The sequence below is a fragment of the Arvicola amphibius genome, chromosome X (genome assembly GCF_903992535.2).
Source record: "Arvicola amphibius chromosome X, mArvAmp1.2, whole genome shotgun sequence".
Taxonomy (NCBI): Eukaryota; Metazoa; Chordata; class Mammalia; order Rodentia; family Cricetidae; genus Arvicola; species Arvicola amphibius.
In genome coordinates this window covers 109,900,901-109,926,879 of record NC_052065.1, presented here as the reverse complement: position 1 = coordinate 109,926,879, position 25,979 = coordinate 109,900,901, and the positions used below count along the sequence as shown (strand labels likewise).

General features: G+C 42.5%; 1 protein-coding gene and 1 pseudogene across 2 annotated transcripts in view; one reads left to right on the top strand and one right to left on the bottom strand.

The window, feature by feature from the left end:
• The window catches only part of Lamp2 (lysosomal associated membrane protein 2), a 49,173-nt gene extending 24,661 nt beyond the window's left edge, over positions 1–24,512 (bottom strand). For both annotated transcript variants that reach the window (XM_038315983.2, XM_038315984.1), the window contains exons 1-3: positions 24,311–24,512; positions 9,833–9,948; positions 7,547–7,760 (exon numbers count right to left, since the gene is read on the bottom strand). In XM_038315983.2, the coding sequence (XP_038171911.1) occupies positions 7,547–7,760; positions 9,833–9,948; positions 24,311–24,374 (394 nt within the window). In that variant the 5' untranslated portion in view covers positions 24,375–24,512. The remainder of the gene's footprint in view (positions 1–7,546; positions 7,761–9,832; positions 9,949–24,310) is intronic.
• On the top strand, positions 5,544–5,719 carry LOC119804586 (annotated as a pseudogene).
• Positions 24,513–25,979: the final 1,467 nt, after the last annotated feature.

Here is a 25,979-nt window from a genome sequence, read left to right as displayed (position 1 = left end):
TGGAAGGGAAGGGGCTGCCAACACTAACACAGTGAGTGATGAGTAGAAGGGAAAGCAAAGGTCAAATTAAAGATAGGGCTTAGAGACCGTAAGAAAGGAAGAGCACTGAGAGTGTAGCTCAGTGGTTAGAGTGCTGGCCTACAGGTACATCAGAAGTCCCAGGTTCAATACCCAGTAAACTGCACAATGAGATGGTAGAGTCACAACTGAAATCCCTGTCACTCCAGCGCTAGAAGCTGGAAGACTGACTTTAGGCTCGTGTGGTTTCAGCCGGCTAGTGGCCCACCAGGGCAACATTAGAAATGACAGATCTTCCTCTCTCTTGGGCTACTGAGATGGCTCCGCGACTTGGTGCACAGCCTAGTGATCTTCGCTTAATTCTCAGGGCCTACACAAAGATGAGAACCGACTCCACAAAGTCGTTCTCGGACCTCTACATGCACATGGTACAGCACACAAATTCACACATGCATACATAACAGTGATGATAATAATCATAATTTTTCTATGAAAGCAGAGTTGGATTAAACACAGATTTTTGTAATAAATATCTTTGTGCTACTATCCACAAGCATGCTACATCAACTGTAATTTATGAACTTTTTTCCTAGATGGAATTTAAAGATGATACCAACCAAGCGACAGTGGCACGGAATCCCAGCACTCAGGAGGTAGAAGCAGGCAAATCTGAGTTCAAGGCCAGCCTGGTCTACAAAGTGAGTTCCAGGACAGGACAGCCATGGCTGTTTACAGAGAAACCCTATCTTGAAACTCTGTCTCAAAAAAAAATGAATGAATGAATAAATGAATGAATGAATGAATGAATAAGAAAGAAAAATAAAGATGATTCCATCTCAGGAAATCTTTAGGTAAAAGAAGCTTTTACTATGCCACTGTGAACAGATTTTTCACTGTAATGCCTACAGTGAAACTGCAAAATACTGAGATCATGCAGATCTAATGGTTTAGTCTCTTAGAGAAGCAGAAAAGAATGTATTAATTGTTAGTATTCAGGCATCCGCCCTGGCCTGCCCTTGGGGTCCTGACAGGGTACATCCTCAGCTGCAGCCACTAAGAGCACCTCCTGTGCACATTCACTACGTTCCCTTTTAAAAGGGCCCTGCACACCTCCCATCTCTTTCTCTCTCCTTCTCTTCTCTCCTGCCATTCCTGTTTCCAAAGGCCGATCTCCCTCTTCCCTCCCCCTTTTCCCATTCACTTTTCCCCCAATAAAAAAACCCCTTCACCTGAACTCTGCCACATGGCATCTTTCTCTCACGTGCAGCATTTTTAATTTACAACATTGGTTCCCTGACTGGAGTCAACTTCTGGTCCTCTACAAGAGCAGCAAACACTCTTAACCACCTAGCTACCTTCTGTGCCTCTCCATCATATAACAAGGTAGCCACTTAATGCTGTCTTGGCACCCCCTAGTGGACAGATGAGGTTTGAGGGTTTTTTGAATTAAAATTGTTTTCCTAAAATTGTCTGCTTGTTATCAAAAAGGAACAGATGTGAACTTGCTATATAAAGACAGACCTCAAAAACAATGAAAGGGAAACCAGGCATGGTGGTGTACACCTTTACTTCCAGAACTCAGGAAACAAGAGGCAGATGGATCTCTCTATATGTTTGAGGCCAGCCTAGTCTACATAGTTGAGTTCCAGGCAAACGAGAACCACTTAGTTTGCCCCTGTTTCAAAAACAAATAAATCAAACAATCAAAAATACAATGATGGGGAAAAACAAGTTCTAAATGTATTAGGGTTATACTAAACTATATAAAACTACGACTATTATTCATGAACATCGATAATATACATACAGGAATGTTACACCTTAAAGTTAAAAGGCTAGCTCTTTCTAGCGGGCAGGAAGGAAAGTGAAGTCGAGGAGTACCTTAAATGTATCTGTAAAGTTTTATTTCTTTCAAATAATGAAGCAGACAATTTAAAATTACATCTGCTAGGCCAAGCACACTCCTTTAATCCCAGCACCCAGGAAGCAGATGCAGAAAGACCTCTGTGAATTGGAAACCAACCTGGTCTACAAAGGGAGTTCCAGAACACCCACGACTATACAGTAAGACTCTGTCTAAAATAAAAAAATTAATTCTGAGTAATGGATCTCAGTAGGTCTGCTATATTAGTCTGTACCTTTTTTGTATTTTAATCATGAAACATTTTTAAATAGCAGTTTCAAAGTTACTTCAATTATTAAATGCCTAAAAATTAGTATTTCAAAATACTAAATTATTTCAAAGGCAATTCTCTAAAGTACATATAAGGAAAGTATTTTAAATTCCAAATAGTTTTTGATAAATACTTTATTATACAGAAGATAGTCATAGAAAAATGATGTGGGAAGGTCTTCTGTTTTAATAAAGAAACTGCCTTGGCCAGCCCTTAGGTGGGTGGAATAGACAGAACAGGAAGAAGGAAGTGAGGTAGATGGCTCAGTCAGATGCCACGCCTCTCCTAAATTAGACAGACTGCCATGCCTCTCCTCAGGGAGACAGATGCGATGAAGCCAGCCTCCAGGTCAGACATGCTGCATCTTTCCCAGTAAGACACCACTCGTGGTGTTACACAGATTATTAGATATGGGTTAAAGCAAGAGATGTGAAAATTAGCTAATGAGAGGCTGAAACTATGGGCCAGGCAGTGTTTTAAATGAATACAGTTTGTGTGTTGTTATTTTGGGTTTTAAGCTAGCCGGAGGCCAGGAGCGGGGCGGCGAGAACGCAACCCACTGCTCCCCACTACAGAAAAATTCATCGAGCACTTGTTTAAAATAGAACAAGGAAGAGGGTTAACATGTCAGTGATTTTATCTAATGTGTCAGACTAAAGCCATCCTCCTTTAACGGTTGCCCATGTAGTTGGGACATGCATTGCATCATCTCCTGATTATTATAACAGCCTCTGAAGCTGGCTTCTCTGCTTGTAGTCTCCTCACTTCCAAATTAATCCAGCAGTAAATATTCTCTACAAACCATTCCCTCTGCTATGCTTGTATCATTTTCTGGCTTAGGAAAACCTGCCACAGTTTCCCTAGTGCCTATCCCATCATGCTAAAGACCCTTTCTTGGCTTCCCAGGCCCCCTATAATGAGGCCCACTGCATTGAGCCAACAGTCTTTGCAGAATTTCTGTTACACATACAGACAGCATGGATTGTAGTCAGGCAACTCTCCAATGGCTGCTGTGTATCCTCTGCTTCCCCCTGGTGGAAACATACTGCTCAGATTTTTCCACTTACATTCTATCACTAGCCGCTGCAACTCAGGACCCATTTCTCCACCAAGCTCTTTTACTCCTCCATCATAAACTGGCCTCTCTTTCTGTTTCCAATCTCTCTTCTCTCTCTGCTCCTCCTCAGGACTACTAGTGAGAACACTCAGAAAGCAGGCATTCAGTCCAGGGATCCACAGATGCAATTGCGAAATGCACATTACATTCTAAATTTATTGTGTGCTTTGAGAAAGAGAGTCTAGAACTGCCCTCACATGTTCAGAAAAGATTTACGAACTCTCTACCCACTGAAGCAGAAACTAGAAACAACAAAAAATTCAGACTGAGCTCAATGTTCTCCCTATCACTTGGGAGCACAATTAAGCTTTGTCTCCCTCAATGATTTCTACACCCCTTGAAAGTCAAGGACAAATCTTATCCTAGTTATTAAAGATAATGCAACCATGCCTTACCCACAGAGATAAATATCTAAATGGCCAATAAGATCTTGCCTCAGTTATTCTCTCAAATTAAGAGATTAGTCGAATTAAAACTTGGATGTGCACAAGAAAACCCACAGAATCAGTTAACCTGGGTTCATAGGAGCTCACAGAGACTAAACTGCATGTGACTGACCTAGGCACTCTGCATATGTTATGATTGTGTAGCTTGGTCTTCTTGTGGTACTCCTAACAGTGGGAGCAGGGACTGTCTGACTTTTTTGCCTGCTTTGGAGACCCTTTCCTCCTACAGGATTGCCCCATCCAGCCTTAATAGAAGAGGAGGTGCCCTAGTCTCACTGCAACTTAATATGCCATGGCTAATAGCCACGGGAGGTCCCCCTTTTCTGAAGAGAAACAGAGGAGAAGGACTGGAGGTGGGGAGACTGGGAGGAAAGAAGGGAGGGAAAACTGCGGTTGGGATATAAAAAAATTAATTTAAAAAACCTGGGTTTGATCTTCAAGTCTCTGTCTGTGCTAGAACTCGTTTAACATGAAACTCATTCACTTCTGAGTCTTTTGGGGCAGGGTTCAAGACAGGCTTTCTCTGTATAGCCCTAGCTACCCTGGAACTTGCTCTGCAGACCAGGCTGGTTAAACTCCGAGATCCACTTGCCTCTGCCCCTTGAGTGCTGGGATTAAAGGCATGTGCTGCCACCACCTGGCTTACTTCTGAGTCTTTAAAATATGATTTTTCCATCCACAAGTCCAAAGGTATTATTAAACCCCAGCTATAGGCACCTGATGTTGATCCATCAGTGTTCCTGCAGTTAGAATGGCATACTATGAGTGACAGGAGCTAACTACTCCAGACATCATATTAATCTAATCTCACTGGGGGGGGGCTGAAAGGTGAGAACTGTGTCCCTATCGGGAGCTGAGGACCGGCCCCAGCACTCTCTCGGGGTTCAGAATAGGACTGAGGGGTAAAACAAACTGACGGACTTAGGCATGTTTTTCCTGCAAGTTTCTTTATTCCTTAGGGGAAGATGAGTATAAGGATATAAGGCTTAAGGACAAAGCATCAGACATAAAGGTAAGGCATAAGGGTAAAGGATAAGGCTTAAGTGTGATCTCCACAAAGCTTTCAGTTTATACAGGCAGTAACAATGGTATCAAGCATGCATTTTCACAGAGTCATAGAAACCAGTGATCTGGCAAGGAGGCACCTTATGTCTCAGAGGGGGCGTGGCTATGAAGTTCCCCAGTGGTTGGGAACACATTCTTGGCAGCTACACCAACCTGCAGGCTTAATTTGCATTAGCATCTATCTAGCTGGTTGAGTTAAAAGGAATCTCTTTTGGGGACCTTGCTTTTGACTCCAGCAGGGTGCCCAGGTGAGAATTTTTCTCTCTGAAGCTAGTTTTAGTGACTCAGGCCTTTTTCCTGTATAAACAATTTCTGGGTTATGATCCCATGTTACTTGAAACCAAGGTGATGGGTAATACAGATTAGTAGCCTGTTAAGTCAGAGCAGAAGACCAGGAGATCATACCTTCCTGAGTCTGCTGTTAGAGCAGATATGCTACCTCCTGTATGAGGCTCCTTTCTTATCTGCAACTACTGTCTATAAAGAAAGTCTGTGGGAGCCGGGCGGTGGTGGCGCACGCCTTTAATCCCAGCACTCGGGAGGCAGAGGCAGGCGGATCTCTGTGAGTTCGAGACCAGCCTGGTCTACAAGAGCTAGTTCCAGGACAGGCTCTAAAGCCACAGAGAAACCCTGTCTCGAAAAACCAAAAAAAAGTCTGTGGGGGACTCCTGGCAAAGGCGACTGACTGCAGACAGGTCAGCGTCTTCCTGCTGAAGTGCAGCCATGTTTCTCAAGTATTACCTCAACCAACGTTAAAGAAATTTGATCCTATGGGACAACAGACTTGCTCTGCCCATCCTGCTCAGTTCTCCCCTGACGACAAATACTCAAGACACTGAATCACCATCAAGAAACCCTTCAAGGTGCGCATGACCCAGTAACCGCATCCTGTTCTCTGAGAGTTCATAAATTTCATCTGCTGCCCGCCCCCAGGCTGATTATCAGTAACCAAATGCATCAATCCGTGAGCAGGGACATCTTCCGTGACTGTTTGGAATCCGATCTCACCACGTGATTTAGTCTATTGTAATGGGCACCTCCTGTACAATCTTAACTTTGTTTTTCATGCTTTGAATTAATGCCAGGTTATTAAAGATAGAAAGATTTTTTAAAAAGTCTGTGGGGACTATTTTTATGTAGATTTTGGCTATGAGAACAGACTTGACTGGATCTTTTTCACGCCATGGCTTCATGTTGTGAGGGGAGGTATCCAGGTGCCCTACAGGAAAAGTCAGGTTTATACACTACTGGGATATTATAGAAGGGAGAAATGCCGTGATTCTACAAGATTTCTACAGAATTGACAGTGACTTATCCAGAGGAAAGATGCAAAATGGGTTCTCCAGGTGGAATGTACGTATACACTTATCAAAGATAGTCCTGTACGTATACACTTATCAAAGATAGTCCAGATCTGTCAGCTGTACATTTACTGTATAATGCTTGTGGGCTCACCACATGACCCTAATAAAATCAGTATCATAAACTCAACATGTTTATAATATGGGTGTGCAAACACCCATAACCTCAATACTCAGGAGTGCTAAGCTAAGACGAGTGTGCATTTTGGGTCAGTTTGACTTGCTTCAAAGACAAAAAACTCAAAATCTCCACTATACACATTTAAAAATATTTTAAGGTATATTTGTTTTAAGAATGATAAGACTGGCCTAATTATCTAAGTTGTTCTTGACCTGCTGGTGTCTCAAAATAGCAAATGCTGACCTTAGTTATTTTAACTGTAATCACTATTTTTCTATTTTTATTAAGATTTGTTTGTTTATTTAATGTACACTGTTCTTTTGCCTATATATATATGTATATATATACATATATACATATATACATACATACATATATATATATATATACACTGTGCGAGGGTGTTGGATCCCCCAAAACTGGAGTTGGACAGTTATGAGCTGTTATGTGGGTGCTGGGAATTGAACCTGGGTCCTCTGGAAGAGATGTCAGTGCTCTTAAGCACCAAGCCATCTCCCCAGCCCTACACTATTATGTTTTCAAGTAAAAGTTCATCTTAATAGTAAAAAGATCTGAGGTATTTCTTCTAATCTCAAATGACTGGACTTGTATACTTTCAGTAAAGAATTTTCTCATTCATCCAACATTTGCTGAGTTTCTGCTAATGAATAAATGCATGAACTCTGTAGCTCAGTAAACTTTGCTTCAAGCACTAGCTTTTCACCCACTCACTAAATTTAGAGCCTTTGGAGCCGGGCGGTGGTGGCGCACGCCTTTAATCCCAGCACTCGGGAGGCAGAGGCAGGCGGATCTCTGTGAGTTCGAGGCCAGCCTGGTCTACAAGAGCTAGTTCCAGGACAGGCTCCAAAGCTGCAGAGAAACCCTGTCTCGAAAAACCAAAAAAAAAAAAAAAAAAAAAAAAATTTAGAGCCTTTGGGAAAGTCACCAAGCTTCAATCCCTTTACTTACTTCCCAGGGCTGCTATCAATAGTTCACTCAGTAAAACACTGCATGGGACAATCAGGGTAATCAATGGTAAAGAGTAAGAGACTCCCACAGTGACAGTCACTATCACTTTGTGCCCAACACTGTTCTATTCATGGAGTCAGGACTGAGATGGGTAGAAGACTGATTTTTCATTCTTATTGAGAAGACAGACGAGCACACTAATGATCATTTTGTTTACATTTTTTGTTACTAACGAAAGGAAGAGAATGTAACACAAATCTAACTCCTAAGATTACCTTTATCTACAGCACCAGGAAATGTTGTGGTATCACTAGTGTTGTAGGAAAGCAAGATGCTGTCGATAAAATAATCAGATGCTTCCTTGGTAAAATTCACATTCCAAGAGACAGCGGATCCAAATTGTAGCACTATTTTGGCACTATTCTGGTCATCCCCGCAGCTGCTTCCATTATATGTCACTCCGGGAAGTTCTGAACTGGTTACATTTTTCTAAAAGGCAAAAGAAAAGTTTAGGAGTGGGTGAGAAAAAAAAACAGCAGTGAGTGCTACCCCTTTGCTTGGTATACTATGAAAACCGTTCTCAAATTCTTTAGTTACACACCAGGTATTTGGACAAGTTCATGTATGTCTAAAGAAAACAGGAAAAGGCACCTGGATGCTCCTTATCTAGCTGTGCGCTAACTTCTGCAGACCTGGAGATGGAATTCATGGTCTCCTGCGCAATGGGCAACTGTTCTACCACTGAGCGCTTTCCTAGCTTGTAGACTGGTTTTTTAAGTGATGCTATAAATAGGGCCTTAACAAAACAAAAATAAAGCAAAGGGGCCAAGGAAAGAAAAAACAAAAAGGTAGAGGGCTGGAGAGATGGCTCAGAGATTAAGAGTACTGACTGCTCTTCCAGAGGTCCTGAGTTCAATTCCCAGCAACCACATGGTGGCTCACAACCATCCATAATAAGATCTGGTGCCCTCTTCTGGCCCGCAGGAATACATGAGGCAAAATATTGTATACATACTTAATAAATTTAAAAAATCTTTAGCCAGGTGGTGGGAGTATGTACCTTTAACCCCAGCACTCGAGAGGCTGAGGCAGGTGGGTCTCTGTAGTCTATAGCCTGGTCTACAGAGTGAGTTCCAGGACAGGCTCCAAAGCTATAGAACCCCCCCCCCACGCAAAAAAGGTAGACAGAAATAGCAAACTAGTTCTTAGAAGTTGGGAGCTGAACAGATGGCTCAACGGTTAAGAATACTGGCTGCTCACCCAGAGGACCCAGGTTGGATTCACAGAATTCACATTGTGGGCTCACAACTGTCTGGGTTTTTTGTTTTCTTTTGTTTTGTTTGTTTTTCGAGACAGGGTTTCTCTGTAGCTTTGGAGCCTGTCCTGGAACTCACTCTGTAGACCAGGCTGGCCTCGAACTCACAGAGATCCGCCTGCCTCTGCCTCCCAAGTGCTGAGATTAAAGGTGTGCGCCACCACCGCCCGGCTTCACAACTGTCTGTTGACTCCAGTTCAGTGGGAGGCAATGCTCTTTTCTCTCCTCTGGCACCAGGCATAAGTAGTGCACAAATACACATAGAAAAATATTTTTAAACCCACACACTTATACATACACATATTTTTAAAAAAATCAAAATGTTTTAAAGATGAAAAAAAGAAATTTAAGATTTAATGTTGTATATTACTTCAGAAGTGGTTAAATACCATGAAATTTTCTCATTGGAATATAACCATCTCTAAGGAAAACTCAAAAAAAAATCAATGAATTAGAAGTATCCACTCCAACCTTAAACAGTGTACATTTAGGAGTTTAATAGTTTAAAAACACAGGCTTTAAGGGTTAGGTCAATTAACATGAAATCATGAAATATTATTTGTACATATATATTTTTTTGGTTTTTCGAGAAAGGGTTTCTCTGTGTAGCTTCGGAACTAGTCCAGGAACTAGGTCTTGTAGATGAGGCTGGCCTCGAACTCACAGAGATCCTCCTGCCTCTGCCTCCTGAGAGATGGGATTAAAGGTGTGTGCCACCAAAGGGTACAAAAGTCTAAATGTAAAACCAGATGTGGTGGCACACACTTTTAATCTCAGCACTCAAGAGGCAGATGAGGCTAGCTACCCTGGTCTGGAGTTCCAGGAGCACCTGGGCTACACAGAGAAATCCTGTCTCAAACAAAAAAAATCCAAATGTGAATAAATCCCTACTATAAGACTCAAGACAAATATGGGACTGGGAAGTAGGACAATAACAGAGTGTTTACCTAGTACCACCTAAGAGACTCTGGGCTCTAACCCTACCACCAAAACAAAAAAGCCTTTTTAAGGGACTAGGAAGATTGCTCAGTGGTTAAGATCAGTGGCTACTCTTCCAGAGGATTCCCGGCACCCACATGGTAGCTCACCATCATCTGTAATTCTGGCTCCATGGTATTCAATGCCCTCTATTGACCTCTAAGAGCACTATATGAACGTGATGCACAGATACCCATTCAGGCAAAACACTCATCTACATAAAAAGTAAGTCAATCTCAAAAAAGAAAAAAAAAAGTTTTTTACTTACAAAAGTTTCGTTTGTAGTTTCATAAAATATTGTGAAATTCATCTCCCATTTTGCAAAAAGGCAAGTACCATTTGAATCTGTCAAATTAAGTTCCAATGCAGAAGACTGAACAGCTCCTAGATTAAAAAAAAATCATACAACATAAGGTAAAAATAAATTCTAGCCACTGCTGAAGTTCAACTCTAAAATGAAAGCCATATGGTCAAGTATATGATGTCCCGGTGGTTACTTTCTTTGTAGTTTTGGTTTTTGGGTTTTTTTGTTGTTGTTTGTTTGTTTTTTTGTTTTTCAAGACAGGGTTTCTCTATGGCTTTGGAGCCTGTCCTGGAACTAGCTCTTGTAGACCAGGCTGGCCTCGAACTCACAGAAATCCGCCTACCTCTGCCTCCCAAGTGCTGGGATAAAAGGCGTGCACCACTAGTAATAAAGGTAGCATTTTCTCTTCTGGAAATAAATGTTTACTAGATCCTAGATACTTAGATGATGGCAGAAACTGGTGACTTTGATTCCCACATTCACTTGTGCCTTGTCAGGTCAGTGTTAGACAACTATAGTTGCCTTCTTGCTGTTCTTGTTTGTTTCTTGCAATGCTGTGGATCAAACCAGGGCTTCACACATTGGCAGGTGCTCTATTGCTTCTTTTCATTTTTGAGGTAACTAGGGTAGGGAGAAGTCTGGAAAGTGGATTAAACTCCTGCTTCTTTGAAACACATTCAGTGAAACCTTCTCTACAATAATGACAGGTCAGATGTCTTAGGCTCTTCCTCGGAATTCTGTTGCCAACTTTATGACCTAGGGCACATGGAAGTCTTCCCAAATGATGTTATTCTGATGTGATCAGGGTTAGCTCTTGAAGCAACATCTCAAAGTGCTGTTAGAGCCTGGATCCATAAGAAAAGTCAATCTTTACAAATGCAGAATTATAATTTATTTCCCTTTAAAACTGCACCTTTCACATGGACCTACAATTACTTCCTAAATTCTCAGCCTGCTCCTTCTGCAAATGGAGAAACTTTTCAGGCAGAAATGTTTTGGGACTTTTCATCTAACTTATCTCTCATCTTCTATACTTAAAAGGTTACTGAAACATTACCTATTAAACTCAAGGGTCTAAAGCTTCAATATCCTAATAGAAAAGGGGTAAATATGTCAGCAAATCCACCTGCAACATAAATAACAGGCAACCATCTGAGAATTGTCTTGCCTGTCTCATGCATTACCCAAGGGGAAAGTTGTTTTCCTGTTAAGATAGCTGCACACCCTTTAGTGCTATCCGAGCGATCCAGTGTCATCTATCTACAGGCAGGGACATGTTATTAGACTAAAGAGAAAACTGAGGAATACCAAACTGGCACGCGTCAGCAACAGCTTTCGAGCCGTACACAAAAGCCTACCTTTCATGCTCCAGAGATCTGGCTGCCTTAGCAAGGCCAAACGCTATGCTAAAGCTTGTGGTTGCTGACAAGGATTCAGAACAAGTTTGGATGAGGAACACAGGTTTTTGCCACTTCCTTTTCTCCAGACATGGAATGGAGCTAGCTGTCAAGCAGATCTAAGTCTACCCTTACAATCTTCCTAAGCACCTGGAAGTTTGCTTTGCCTGTGCTCGCCCTCTCAGCTTGGCATAAAGTCCTAAGCTTGTATCCTTGTATAAAGCCTACTTGGTCATGATAAAAGATCTTTCAATATGTTGTTACAATCAATTTGCTATGATTTCATTACGAGTTCTGCATCTACATTCATTACTGGTATCAGTGTACACCTCTCTTCTGTGATAGCCCTTACAAGTTGAGGCTAGAACTGTGGATATAAGAAGCTGAGCAGAGTAGATGAGAAAAAGGGGTGGAGAGATGCCAATCAATGGAAACGAAGTTCCAGTTAGGACAGCTAGGAGAGACATGCTTCATGGCACTACACAATGGGGCGACTAGAGACAGCAGCAATGTACTGCATGTCTCAAAAAGACAGGTCTTTCAAAGCTTTCCCCGTGAAGAAATGAGCAGCACCAGGGATCAATGTCTAGCCTGATTCTTTAAAATTACACAATACTCATATGTATCAACATCATAATACCCCATTTTATTGCATACAATTTTATGTTTATGTATTACTTAAAATCAATTTAAAAATAAAGGATACTCTTGTTCTACTCAAACCACTCAAAACTATTATGAAAATAATTGAGAAGCCAGGCATGGTAGTGCTCACTTACAAACCCAGCAGTCAGGAAGGTGAGGTATAAGGCTGCAGTGATGGCTGAGCGGTTAAAAACACCTGTTCTTTCTTGCAGGGGACAGGGGTTCAATTCCTAGTACTCACATAGTAGCTCACAGTCTATAACTCCAGTTCCAGGGGTCCCATATCCTCTTCTGGCTTCTATAGGTACATAATTACATACATGCAAAACACTAATATACATAAGAATAAATCTAAAATACTTTTTTTTAAAGAAAAAAGGCTGGGCTGGAGAAATAGCTCAGTGGTTGTGAGCACCAGATGCTGTTCCAGAGGACCTGAGTCCCAGCTCACGACCAGTAACTCCACCTCCTGATAGCCTCTTCTGGCCTAGGCCAGTGCCAGGAATACAAGTGGCACACAGACACACACACGCTGGCAAAGTACCTATGTAATGGTCTGTCCTGCCCCTTTAAGAGACAAGCCCCGCCCACTTCCTCCCCTGTCCTCCCCTGAAGCAGGCAGATCTTCCTTCCCCTTGCAGCCCAAGTCCCTTCCTTTCCATCTCCCAAAGAGGTAGTAGCTGCTGCTGTGGCTCCTCTCCTCCCCCCTCTCCCCACCTCTGCCTCTCTCTGCTCTTCCGCCTTCTCCCCTTATCCTCCCTTTTCCTTTCATAACCCACTAAATAGATATCCAAGCTCAATCTGCATGACGTGCCTATCTGTCTCTCTCATCCGCCATGTGGCTCCTTGTCTAGGACTCTGCCCCTCGTGGCCACTCGGGGGCTACCTGGCTGGGACTGGCTGCCTTCGTGACCTGTCATGGTCTCGGGACCCACTGCCCACTGTCACCACTCGGGGACCTGCAGCACGGTCTCTTGGCCCGCTACCAGCTGCTGCCACTTGGGGTCCTTCAGCATTTTTACCATTACAACCTATGCCCATAAAATTAAAATTAAATTTTAAAAATGTAAAAAGAGGCTGAGGTAGGTGAATTACATGTTCAAAGCTAACCTAAGCTACAAAGAAAGATGGTCTCACAAAATATTATCTGCAGGCAGGCGGATCTGTATGAGTTGGAGGCCAACCTGGCAGACGGAACAAGTTCCAGGACAGCCAGGACTACACAGAGAAGCCACATCTGGAAAAAAAATTAAGAAAAAAAAAACAGTGTCTCATGATAACTATTTTCTTCTCAAAGACTTTAAAGTGACAGGAAGGAAGTTGTGGAAGATAGTGGTAAGACCAATTTGCCCAAGGTGAGAAAGTAAAGGTTCCCAGAAGAGAGTTCAGGTTGGAGTTAGTTTATTTATCACTTAGAATCCAACTAAAGTAGCTAATGTACCTCCTGAAGCCTGAAAACAAGAATGCCCTGCGGCCCCAGACACACCTGGCCACCTCTGCAAAGCCACAAGCACCAGCACCTCTGCAAGGCTCACTCAGCAGTTTCCAAACCCAGATTCACTTTCACTTCCTCCTCCAATGGGCTGTCTCCTCAACCCGTACCTTGGAATACAAAGGCACAGCCTGGCATTTTGGTCCTACTTCTATTCCCAGTCTACCACTCCATCCTTCCACTACTTCCCACCCCTCCGGGAGTCCCTGAAACATGCTGCTAGACACCACTCCTCCAACGCTCCCATTTAAATGTTTTTACTGGGTCCCAAAATAAATTTAATTCCTGTCTGATTTTCAAAGTAATCTTTAATCTTGTCCCACCCTATGGCTTCAATCACTCAGACTATTTTCCCAGAACACACCCTTTATTTAATCTGGTTGAACTTGTTTCCAATGGGCCCAAAGGCTACACTCCACTCAGAGTGGCTTCTATTGTGTCTAGCACTTGAGAGCCACTTTCTTCTGCTGGCTTAAATCTTCAAGAAAGGCTATAAATGTGAAATAGCTGTACCCTTCAGCTTGATTCTAACGGCTGGCCCACATCACTGTGCTATCCAAACTGAAAAAGGTGTGCACTTGTTCTCACTCTCCCTTATAGCTAAAATGTTCCTAACCAAAAATTCCACCCCGGACTTAAAGTACAAGGACTGAGAATGGAGCCCCAGCTATAGATAAAGCATTCTATGGTTAAGGAAACAGCTTGGCAGGTTCAAGTGCCCAGGAAAAAAAGGTGACACTAGCCAGTGGTAGAAGCTGAAGTTTTGCACTTGGTCATAACAGTGCAATCCAGTATTGAATCAAGTTTTGGTACACACGGCCAAAGGAGTTCCTCTTTCCAAGTAATTTAATCTATGTACTTTTTTTCTATTTCTGTACATTATTTATTTATTTTGTGGTTTAGTTACTGAAAATTGAACTGGGGAGCAAGTGTGCTAGCACTCAACTACATGACCAGCCCTTGCTCTCTTTTTACAAAAGCAAAATATGTTATTAAGATGTTACATACACAGCATAACATGCAAGGAAAATATGTACTCGGTGCTAAGTACAGCTCAAAGCATTTTTTATTACATGAGTAAGTGAATCCTCCTTCAAAGAAGCAGAACATTCCAAGTACAGTGTCACTATCCATGGGAACATTCAACAGATTCCAGGACTCTCAAGATACCGAAGTTCACAGATGCTATAGTCCCTGACATAAAATGGTGTATAAAGTATTTGCATTTAGCCCATCCACACCCTCCCATATATTTTCAAACCTCCCTAGATCACTGACATAATACAATGTAAATGTGATGTAAATAGTTGTACTATGTCGTCTAGGTAGCAGCAACCCAAAAAAGTCTATACTTCAGCAGAAATACTATTATTTTCTCTCATACTTTGATCCATGGCTGATTGAACTTGTGAATTTGCAACCCATGGAAAAGAAAGAAGGCTGACTATACCTTCAAAGTTCCTATAGCTCCACGGTAAAATGCCACCCTGACTTGTAACAAGATAGATACTGCTGCCTGTTTTTTAGCTTGATATAAACAACAATTTACTATGCTGTTTTAGGTCTGGCTTCTTTAGATTCACTGTGATGTGTGTAACTGCAATTAGTTCATTATTTCTATTATACTGCTTCTGATTATGGGGTTATCTTGTTATATATCTTTAGTGTTGTAGATGAACAGCTAGAAGGTTTTCAATCTGCCCCATCCCTAATGCTGTTGTAAACATTCTTTGTGTATTGGTATACCTGTATGTGTTGAATATTTATCTAACAGTGGAATTGTGGTTTCAAGGGAGTATGCAAATGTCCCATTATAGTTTGAGGATTTGTTGTTGTTGCTGTCTGGCAGTGGGAGGTTGTTTGGTTTGTTTGTTTTAAAACAATCTTTTCTTCCTTTCTTCCCCTTTCTTTTTAAGGCAACTCCTCATACTAAGTAGCCTAAAATGGCCTTGAACTCAGTATCACGTGCTTCTGCCTCCCAAATGCCAGGATTAAAAGGCGTGACCCACCACGCCTAGTCAGACAACTAAGCAACTCAGAATGGCCTTGAACTCAGTTTCCCAGGCTAGCTAAGAATTCCACTCCCTGCTTGGAATTACAGGTCTGTGTTCCCTAACCCTGCCCCACTGTTTTCAATAAATTCCCTTTCTGCTCCAAATCCATCAGGTTTTCTTTCTGCTGCTTGTTTGTAAGTGAGAATCTGAAATGGAGCTGGGTGTGGTGATGCACGCCTGTAAATCCTAGCTAGCACTTGGGAAGCTGAGGAAGGAAGATCAATTCAAGGCTGTAGTCTAGGATAGTAAGCCCCCTCAACGGCTGTCTAAAAAAAAAAAAAAAGAAAAAGAAAAACCCCACAGACCCCATGCTTGCATGCTATCCAGCTCTCCAGTTAGCAGTACTTCTCTGAGAACTTCCCGTGAATAAAAGAGCCCTACAGAGCAGTCCGCAGTGCATATTAGCAGATCTCAGTTGACTTTACAGTATCTTCATTACCCTTATTTTTTTGTTCTTTCAATATTTTTTATTATACAGACAAATGATAAATAATTTTCAAATGAAGAACTCCAATTGCCAATAAATACACTGGAAAAGTATTCAACATAATCATTTTCTATCATTGAAGCCTGTCTCGCCTACCGGCAAAGGCTCTAAAACAGCACTTTTGAACTGTCCCTTCGAAGCAAACTAGTACACTGTGGGAACTGAAATACAGTAAGCAGTTTGTTATTACTAAAACACCAAAGTCTGTGTGCGAGTGATATATGTGGAGAGAGAGTCTCTTTTGCTAGTGTTTCCATCACTCATTTGAATTCCAATTTGCACCTATAACCATAAGATCCTATCTAAGCCAGTCCCTAGAAGTGTATCTTTTCTATGAATGTCATCTATCTTGTCTGTCACATTGGAGGAGATCTATTACTTTTCCTCTATCTCCTATCATTCCTAGTAGTGTTGAATATCTATTAGGTTTTCAATACTGATTGATTACATCAAAATGAAAATACCCTGCAACGTGAACCTGAAACCCAGCTGAGTCTAATTACAAGTGAGCCTGTTCTTTTGGCCTTCCAAACCATGAACTTAGCAATGTTGTGGATGCTGCCTCAAACCTCATGTCAGCTTACCATAAACTGTGACTCAGATTTCAAGCTAGCAATAATGCTTTTCCCATAAAGTAAAAGATTAATTTTGAAATGTTACACTTGAGTAGAATGTCTCTAGCGAGTCAATTCCACATTTAACTGCTATGCTTGATTTTTAGAATAGCCAAACTATTTTAAAGGCTGTAAAGCCTTTAAAAGCCATAGCTGAATATATTCTGGAATATCTGATGATAGAGCTGAAAATTTATTCTCAAAAGAAAAGAAGGGCTGGAGAGATGACTCAGTGGTTAAGAGCACTGACTGCTCTTCCAGAGGACCGAGGTTCAATTCCCAGTGCCCACATGGCAGTTCACAACTGTCTGTAACTCCAGTTGGGGAGTGGAAATAGCTCACAGAGACACACATGTGGACAAAACACTAGTGCACATAAAACAAAAATAAATTCAAATATATTCTTACATACACAAAAAAAGAAAAGGGTCAAGCCTCAAAAGTCAACATTCGAGTGCAATTATCTTCTCGGTACTGCTCTAACCAGGTCATTTAGAGGTTCGTTTAGAACTCAGCCACAATTATCAAAACACAAAGTATTGTATTAAAAAAATAGTGGCTAGATTTTTTTCAAGTCTATTTGGCCCAAACGTACCTGAAAAGTACACAGATTAAAACAAAGGCCAACTTGGCAGTGTTGGCGCATGCCTTTAATCCCAGCACTCAGGAAGCAGAAGCAGGTAGATTTCTGTGGGTTCGAGACCAGACTGGTCCACAGAGTTTCAGGACATCCAGGGCTACATGGAGACCCTGTCTCAAATAAACAAGAAATATAGATGGAAGATAGTGAAAAAAAATCATACAAGAGGGGATGGAGAAATGGCTCAGTGGTTAAAAGCACTGGTTGCTTTTCCAGAGGACCCAGGTTCTATTCCCAGAGCCCACAGAAGTCTCTAATTCTAGTCCCAGGAGATCCAACACCCTCTTGTGGCCTCCTCAAGTACCAGGATAAATATGATACACAGACATACAAGCAGGCAAAACACAGAGATAAAAATTTTAAAACTGAAAATAAGAATAAAAAATTTATACGACACAGTGACCTCAAAATCAGTATAATGAAGCAATGAAGAGAACCAACTGTGGACCTGAGAAGCTAAAATTCCACTCAGGAAGCCACGCTTACTAGCTGTGAGACTCTGGGCCAGTTACCTTGCCAAGAATTACAGCGTCTATTTGTCTAACAGCTTTTCGATGGGGTATAAATACTCAGAGCTAAGAGATGTTTTTCAAGCAAGTTAGACATCCTGTTTACAAGCCTCCCTTTCAGTAAACACTGGAGCTTAAAGAAAGGGACCCTTCCCATCTTAAGCTGTGTCTTTACTTTCATCATATTAGGCCCTATCCTAAACTTTACCCATTTACCTTGAGGTTGGTCAAAAGGGATTGGGGGGGTGGGTGAGAGGAGAGAAGGCATATGCAGTTGGAGAGATGGCCCGGTGGTTAGAGCATTGCTCTTGCAGAAGACCTGGGTTCAAATCTCAGCACCCATATGGTGCTCACAACCATCCATAACTCCAGTCCCAGGGAATGCAAATCTGTCTTTGAACTCCGAGGTCACCAGGCATGCATATAGTACACAGACATACATGCAAGGAAAACATACATATAGAATAAACCAAATCTTAAAAGGCATAGGGCCAGGAAGGTAGCTCAGCAGGTAAAGGTACTTGCTACCAACCTGACACCCTAAATTCAATCCCTGGGACCCACAAAAGATAAGTAACTCCTGCAAGTTGTCCTCTGCTTTCCACACGAGTACCACGCACATATATGTGTAAGTACACACATATACTTTACAAAACAGGGCAGGGCCTACAATCCCAGCACTCAGGAGGTTGAGGCAGGAGGACTGCCATGAATTCTAGGCCAGCCCAGGCTACTCAGTGAGTTCCAGGCAAGCTTGGGCTAAGGAATGAATGAGATCACTAGAAAAAAGTAGGACATAAAGGCCAATGCTTTCTTCCCTGTTTAAGGATGGCCTTCTTGTAAATTCCATCCAACGAACTGCTCGTGCTTACTGTGCCTCACATTTTTCCTTCTGTTAGGTCTGCTATGACAGAAAATAATAAGGCTTTAAGCGATGAATGTTAGCCATGCGAAAAGCAACATTTAAAATTAACTAAACATACTATTCTAAACACCATGAAATGACTTCCTTGATTATTTTTAAGGTCAGAGAGTAGGTAGAACGACTCTTGCAGTAATGGAAAGTGCCTATTGCTGAGCTACATTTGGCAGGCCTCCAGAGTGCTTTTGCAATGCACAGTGGGATACCAACAAGTACTCATAATAAATACACTTTGGGAACTGAAGAATCTCTGGCCACTTCAGTACAAAATTGTGATTAGAAAGTACAGCCTTCCTGAACCCGGTCGTTGAAGCTATCTCCAGCGCTGTGAAAGAAGGCTAGCTTACAGACAAAAGTCCACCGTACATTACTGGGAAAGAAGGCTAGATACACAGAATAGACCTGATATAGACCAGATATGCCAACCAAAGACTAATGGATTCATGTCAAGCCTGTCCTTTCAAGTATCTCTACGACAAAGAGACAAATTTTAACTGAACCATGAATTCAACATTAGCAGGTAAACAAAATGTGCTAAGGCTGTAGAAAAAAAAACAGTAACAACAACAAAACCGTGCTTAACATTTTGTCTTTCTGATGCTCTCCAGGAGGCAGATGCTGGCTGAGAAAACCTAATTCTCATCCAATCCTTCGAGTTCTCCACATTAATCCTCATGCCTAAGCAATGGGGCTAAATGTGACACTGCACCCCTTAAATCCCTGCACTAAGGAGGCAGAGGTAGGTGGATCTCTAAGTTTGAAGACCCTGGTCACTCCTAACCCCCAAGAAGGAGCACAAGTAAGAGAGACTAGAATTGTCATGTGAGATTATTCTATAATTATCTGTATTCTTACCACCGATTTTGAAGTTCTTGATCCAAAGACACAAAGAAGCTTTTTGGGAAACAGCCTTTATGGTTCACAGAAAACAAAGCCCACATCTGGCCTAATTCACCATCTTATCTGCTGTACCCAGTGAATATCCCCAGCAAAAATTTACTGACCTTTAACCACTAGGCCTGGTGCTACACAGGCCACGGGAAAGACCAGCAGCTAAACTCATCGCATCCTCTCAGAGACTAACACCATAAGGTAAAGAACAGAAAATAGGCTAGTAACCTAAGAGTTTGGGAGACAAGATTTATTCTTTTATTCTTTTTTTAGCTTAAGTAATTTCTTTTATGTTTGTTTTATTCTTATTGAAAAGTCGTAATATATTCTGATCATAGTTTCCCCTCCCCCAATTCCTCCAGATCCTCCCCACCCATATTATCTCAAATAGTTACAGGTAAGACGGACCTCGTTCCAGCACCAAATGTCATTCAATCCGAGAAAGCCCTATGATCACATAATATAAACCCACAGAGCATCCCTACCGCCCAACTATCTACCTAGTCATTTTCATTCCTCATTATCTGCTTCCTGTTTGTTATGGCCCTTGTCACTATCTGAAAATATTATTTACCTGTTGGGCTATCTTCCCCCTCTACAATGGAGATCATATGACAGCAGACCCTCCACTGTCTTGTCCATTGCTGTCTCCCTTTCATCTGCTTCTAGTGGTTAGAATGTAATAGGCAGTTAAAAAATATCTGGGGGAGAGAGCGACCCAACCTGGACTACACTCAGGATGCTCATCAAAGCTTTTTTTACCCCTAAGAGGGGCCTTGAAGCTTTTTTAAAAATCTCATTCAACCCCTTAAAAACAGAAGTTAAGCTAGGCATGGTTACACATGCCTTTAATCCCAGCACTCAGGAGGCAGAGGCAGCCTGGTCTGGAGTGAGTACCAAGACAGGGATACACAGAGAAACCCTGTCTCAAAAAACCAAAAACCGAAGTTAAGCTAGTTATAAAAATCGATGACCACAGAATTCTGTCACTAAGGAAACACAATTAAGCAATGATATTAGGAAAGGAATTTCACCTGTTGCCCTTTTCATGTTTCTAACTCAGACTTTTTTTCCCAATACGGTCTTTCAAATGAAAGGCAGCGAAAATTTTTCTGTGAGCAGTGGTGGTGTATGCCTTTAATCCCAGCACTCAAAAATCCAAATAAATCAATAAATTTCTGTGAGAAACACCAATCTAAAGTCTAAAAATGTTTTCTCTACTTATTTAAAACAAGGATTTTGATATGCCTTTTTCATAATGCTGGAGATTCAACCTAGGGTCTCTTACATTCTGTGCAAGTGTTTTATAACCAAGGTATAGGCGCAACCCTGTAGGGTTTTTTTTTTTCCTTTTAGTTTTTCCAAACATAATTTCTCTGTGTAACAGTTTTGGCTGTCCTGGAACTCTCTATGTAGATTAGGCTGGCCTTGAACTCACAGAGATCTGCCTGCCTGTGCCTCCCAAGTGCTGAGGTTAAAGGCATGTGCCACCACCGCCTGGCTAAAGTAGGTATTTTTAAGAGGCTACTGATAGAGCTGGGACAGTCAGGAAGTTGTAAATGAAACACCAGTGCACTGCTGGTAATGAGAGCACACATTCAGGACTGGCACCCAGGTAAGTAGCAGGCACACAGTAAGTGCCTACTGAGTTTTCAAACCCCTTTTATTGGGTGTCCATTCTGACATGGGAATATAAAAACACAAAGTCCAGAAAAGAAAAAAAAACTGAAGGCTTGATAAATTCTTAGAAGCAAAAGGCACACAGCATCTTGAACCTCACATCAAAATCAAGAGATGTCAGACTTTGACAGGGTTTCTTTGTGTAACAGTCCTGGCTGTCCTGGGAACTCGTTCTGTAGAACAAGCTGGCCTCGAACTCACAGAGATCCCACCTGCCTCTGCCTCCCGAGTGCTGGGATTAAATGTGTGCGCCATCACAGCCTGGCTTCCGCTAGACTTAAAAACTGGATCCTGGGTTGGAGAGGTGGTTTAGTGGTCACTCTTCCAGAGAACCCAGTTTTGGTTCCCAGTGCAGCTATGGAAACTCCAGTTTCAGGGGACGTAAGTGCTGCCATCTTTAAATTACCACAGGTGCTAAGTACACCTGTACTATACAGACATGCAGGCAGACAAAACATTACACAAAATAAAAAAAGATAACTCAAGAAAATGTTTACCCTTGAATCCTATGTTGTTACACATTGCTCCTGTAGATCCCTTTCTGAACTGGGGAAGGGAGGGAGTCAGCTTTGGAAACTACCCAAAAGGATGAATCAAGTAACTCCAGATTCACTGGGTGTGAGCTGTTCTATGTACTGTTTCACCTGCTAACTTTCTGCAGCAAGCAAGGACTGCTTTTGTAAACACAAACCGAAAGATTTCATTAAAAAAAATTAATGGCATAAAAACAAACATGTAGGTCAACTATGTTTCTTTCTCTGAACAATAACAGCACTGTGTTGGTGCAGATTCAATTGGCAGGGAATTACTGGTTAATAGCTGCTTTTGTCAGACGTGTTCTTGTCGCTGATAAGGTGTTTTCCACTGTAAACAAGCCTCTCGTGGGGTCGGCCAGCCAGCCTGCAGCAAGTGCTCCCCATGTAAGGGTTCGAATGAAGTGTCACAGCCCAATTTCAGAAGTATACAAGGAGTTACTTACACAAAATGTGGTCAGCTAGGCCAGATCAAGGACCTGCCAATGTTTTAGAGTCAGAATGTCCCATCTCTGGAAGACCTCCCAGAGATTTGGTTTAGGTGAATTATATTTTGCTGGCACTTCTGTATTAGAAATGGAAGTTAAGAACACTGGAGTCATGGGGGTGGGGGAGTGATATCATCACGTATTATGTAGCTTCTGGAAAATTCTACTGTATATAAGCAAAAGGCTGAGAGTGAAAAGGAGAAAAGAGCTCAGTACTGCTAGGGAAAGTTGTGATTGCAGAGGCTCCCTCGCAAGGCCCTTCAGGGTTACTGGATAAACTCATCTGATGCCATGCTCTGAAGCTGGGTTCCTCACAGGTGCCACTGCTAATGTGTTAAAGGAGATAACTTTTCTTTTCTTTTGGTGTTGCTCTGTGTAACATCCCTAGCTGTGCTGGAACTCGCTCTGTAGACCAGGCTAGACTCAGAGATCTACCTGCCTCTATGTCCCAAGTGCTGGGATTAAAGGAGGTGCCACCACGCCAGGCTGGAGACAACTCTGAGAGGCACTGTCCTGTTCTTACAGACAGGTTAGTAGGATCCCTGGCCTGTTAATTAGACACCGCCCTGTGAGATGTGCAAAACTGCCTCTAGGGTAGAGATGTATATACAAACACATATATGCATGAAATTAGAATAAATTAAAAAGGGGGTCATGAAGGAGAGCAGGGAGAGGTATATGGGAGAATTTAGAAGGGATTAAGAGAAGAAAAAAATGCAATCCCAATACAATCTCAAAAATAAAAAAAAAAAAACTTAAAAGCTATTATGGAAAATTTTTAAATGCCTCTACAATATATTGCCAAATGCCCACTGGGTGAGAACAGACTGTTCCAGCAGATTCTATTCCACCAAAATGTGAATTACAAATGTACCTATTTCTACTCCATTCCACTATGGGTCTTTACCTTCTATCCCTTTATTAAAGGACAAACAGCCAGAGCCACTGAGTAGCAACAAGCAGAGTAAATCAGGTCAGGAGGACACATTGTGATCAAAGTTCAAGTTTAGGCTATTATGTTAGTCTACTGGGGCGGATCACAAGCAACCTTAACCCATTTACTCTTACCACCAATCCTTAGGCTATTACCTACCACTTTTACACCACAAATAAGGCAATTGCAATGGGAAAGGAGGAAAAAAAACCCGAGGCTCTAAAGAAAAGGATGTAGAATACAAAAGTCAGATATACAAACTACCATCTTGGAAGCTCCCCCGGCTTTAGCATCTAGGAGGGATTTCTCTGTCGGAGTCTGGCGGGGAGGAAGTAGCAAAAAGTTACAGGGGAAAGAAAAAAAACCCACAAGATCCTCAACACCTATAAGTCGGATATTCACTCCCCACCCCCAAAGTTCTCCCTCATCCTGTTTGTCTCCAGAGGTTAGGTATAAATTTTCTTTGCAGTAAGTTACTCCAGCTACTTTAGATCCCTCTGCTCTCAAAACTCCAAGACCATCCTTAAACCCCCACATCGTTCCCCATCTTGTCACCTTCTCTCCTAGCCTCGGATCTCACCTAGAAAGCCCCCAACGCTGTCTCCGCCCCCTAGGCCCTACTGTCCTATATCTGAACCCTGTACTCTGACCACCAACAATTTCCCAGGGGTACAGCGTCTTCCGTGGGTTACAAATTTCCTTTCTCTGGCTATAGTTTTTCCACCATCTTCAAAACTCTTCCCTGAGACAAATAACCCAGACTTCCCGGTGTCTGTTCCCCTGCTCCCCCAGACTCTTTTCCAAGTTGTTCCCTCCATGCCAGGTGTCTGGAACTCTTCACTCCTCTGGCCTAATCTGATGCCGTCCTCCTCCACATCCCCTTACTTGCATAGTTGTTACTCTCAAGGGCCCTCCTAGCCGGCCATCCCTTAGCCAGGCCTTCTCTAGGTCACTGCTCAAGGCACCCCCCCCCGCCCCGCTCTCCTCCGCCGCCCCCCCCGCCCCGCGCCTCGGGCCGCCGCCGCCGCCCAGTGTCAGCTGCTCCTTCTCTCAACGCCTCCCCGCAGACCAGTCTTTCAGGTTGTGGCCTTTGAACCCCCCCTCCCTTCCCCCGGGCCCAGCTGAAGACACTAAAGGAGAGGGCCCGAAAACTCACCCAGGAGCAGACAGAACAGGACGAGCCCCGAGCCCGAAACCGGAGAGAGGCGGAAGCGCATCATGATCCCACGGGGCAGGCGACGACCTGACAGGCGATGGCAACGAACACCCTCGCAGACCCGGGAAAAAACGAAAGCACAGGTGACCACCGACCACAGCACCGCGAAAGCCAAGAATCGCCGCCTGGGCTCCAGTCATAAGACCAGGGGCGGAGATCTTTCTTCTTTTCAGCCAATCACTATGCAAGAAAGCAGTGCGAGGGGCGGTGATGTCCGGGCGGGAGGACAGGGTGGCCACGCCCTGACTTTTTGGTTCACAGTCTTATTGCAGTAGGAAGAGATATGCGCGGAGGGCTTTTTTTTTAAAGGCTAACAAGAGAGGAGGAACTTTTGAGGTTTGTAGATAGTGGGTTATTTCTGTTCCCAGTCCTTGAGAACAAACGGAATCATTTTTCTGGCATCAAAACGGTTGCTGGGTATCTCAAGGTAAATATATGCAGAAATATAACATTGTTATTTATATATGCAATTTATGCTATTGGTGGACGGGGAAGCTAGGGGTTAGTGTGGAGTCACTGACCACCCGATCAGACCCTGCTCTTGAAGTTCACAAAGTTACAACTCTCTTTCCCAGATGGGGAAATTGAAGCCAGAAAGAGGAAGCGTATTTTTAAATGAAGGAAGAAAAAAGAGAGAGAAATAAAACAAGACTAAAAGGAAATAAAGAACATCCCCCATTACTACCCAGAGGCACTGTTTACAAACATCATAAGCTTCCAGATATTTTTCTATGCATATATAACAAATGTTGTCTAATGACTAAACCATAGTCTGTGCACTTGCCAAATGAACAGTAAAGAGACACAACTTAATCCAACATAAGAAAACATTCAAACATAAAATTCTAAAGTCGGAATAAAACATTGTCCCTCCAGTGTTTGGCTTCCAAAATGCATTATACGCTACACACACACACACACACACACACACACACACACACACACGTGCGCGCGCCTTGGATTTAGAAGATTTGTTGTTGTTGTTTCTTATCTGATGCCTCACACTGAAATAAATGGCCTATGTCTGTCCCACCAACTTACTGTTTTTTTTCTTTTTGACGATACTAGAGGTTGAACCCAGGGCCTGATCACACATGCTCACCAAGCACTGAGTCCTTTTTGAAAGTTGTTTTGAGAGGATCTCACTAAGTTGCCTAGCTTAACCTTAAACTCACAGTATAGCTGTAGTTCAGGTAGAACTTGAACACATGATTCCCCTGCCTCAACATGACAAGAAGCTGGGAGTGCAGGCTTTCGCCTCCAGTCCTATCTTACTACTTTCTTAAATAAACACCTAGAGCGCTTCTGTCACTATGCATCATGGACCACACTTTGACAAACACTAAAATATAACTTCAAAAACTTACAGTCCAGAAGATCTTAAATCTGAGGGTTCTGTCTATAAGTTAGTTTGAGCAAAAGCTGAGGGGGCAACTAAGTGAATTCCCATAAATTCCTGAGACACTGATGAGGATTTCTCTGTGGAACTTTATAGATTTTTTTTCGAGATGGGGTTTCTCTGTAGCTTTGGAGCCTGTCCTGGCACTTGCTCTGTAGACCAGGCTGACTTCGAACTCACAGAGATCCTCCTACCTCTGCCTCCTGAGTG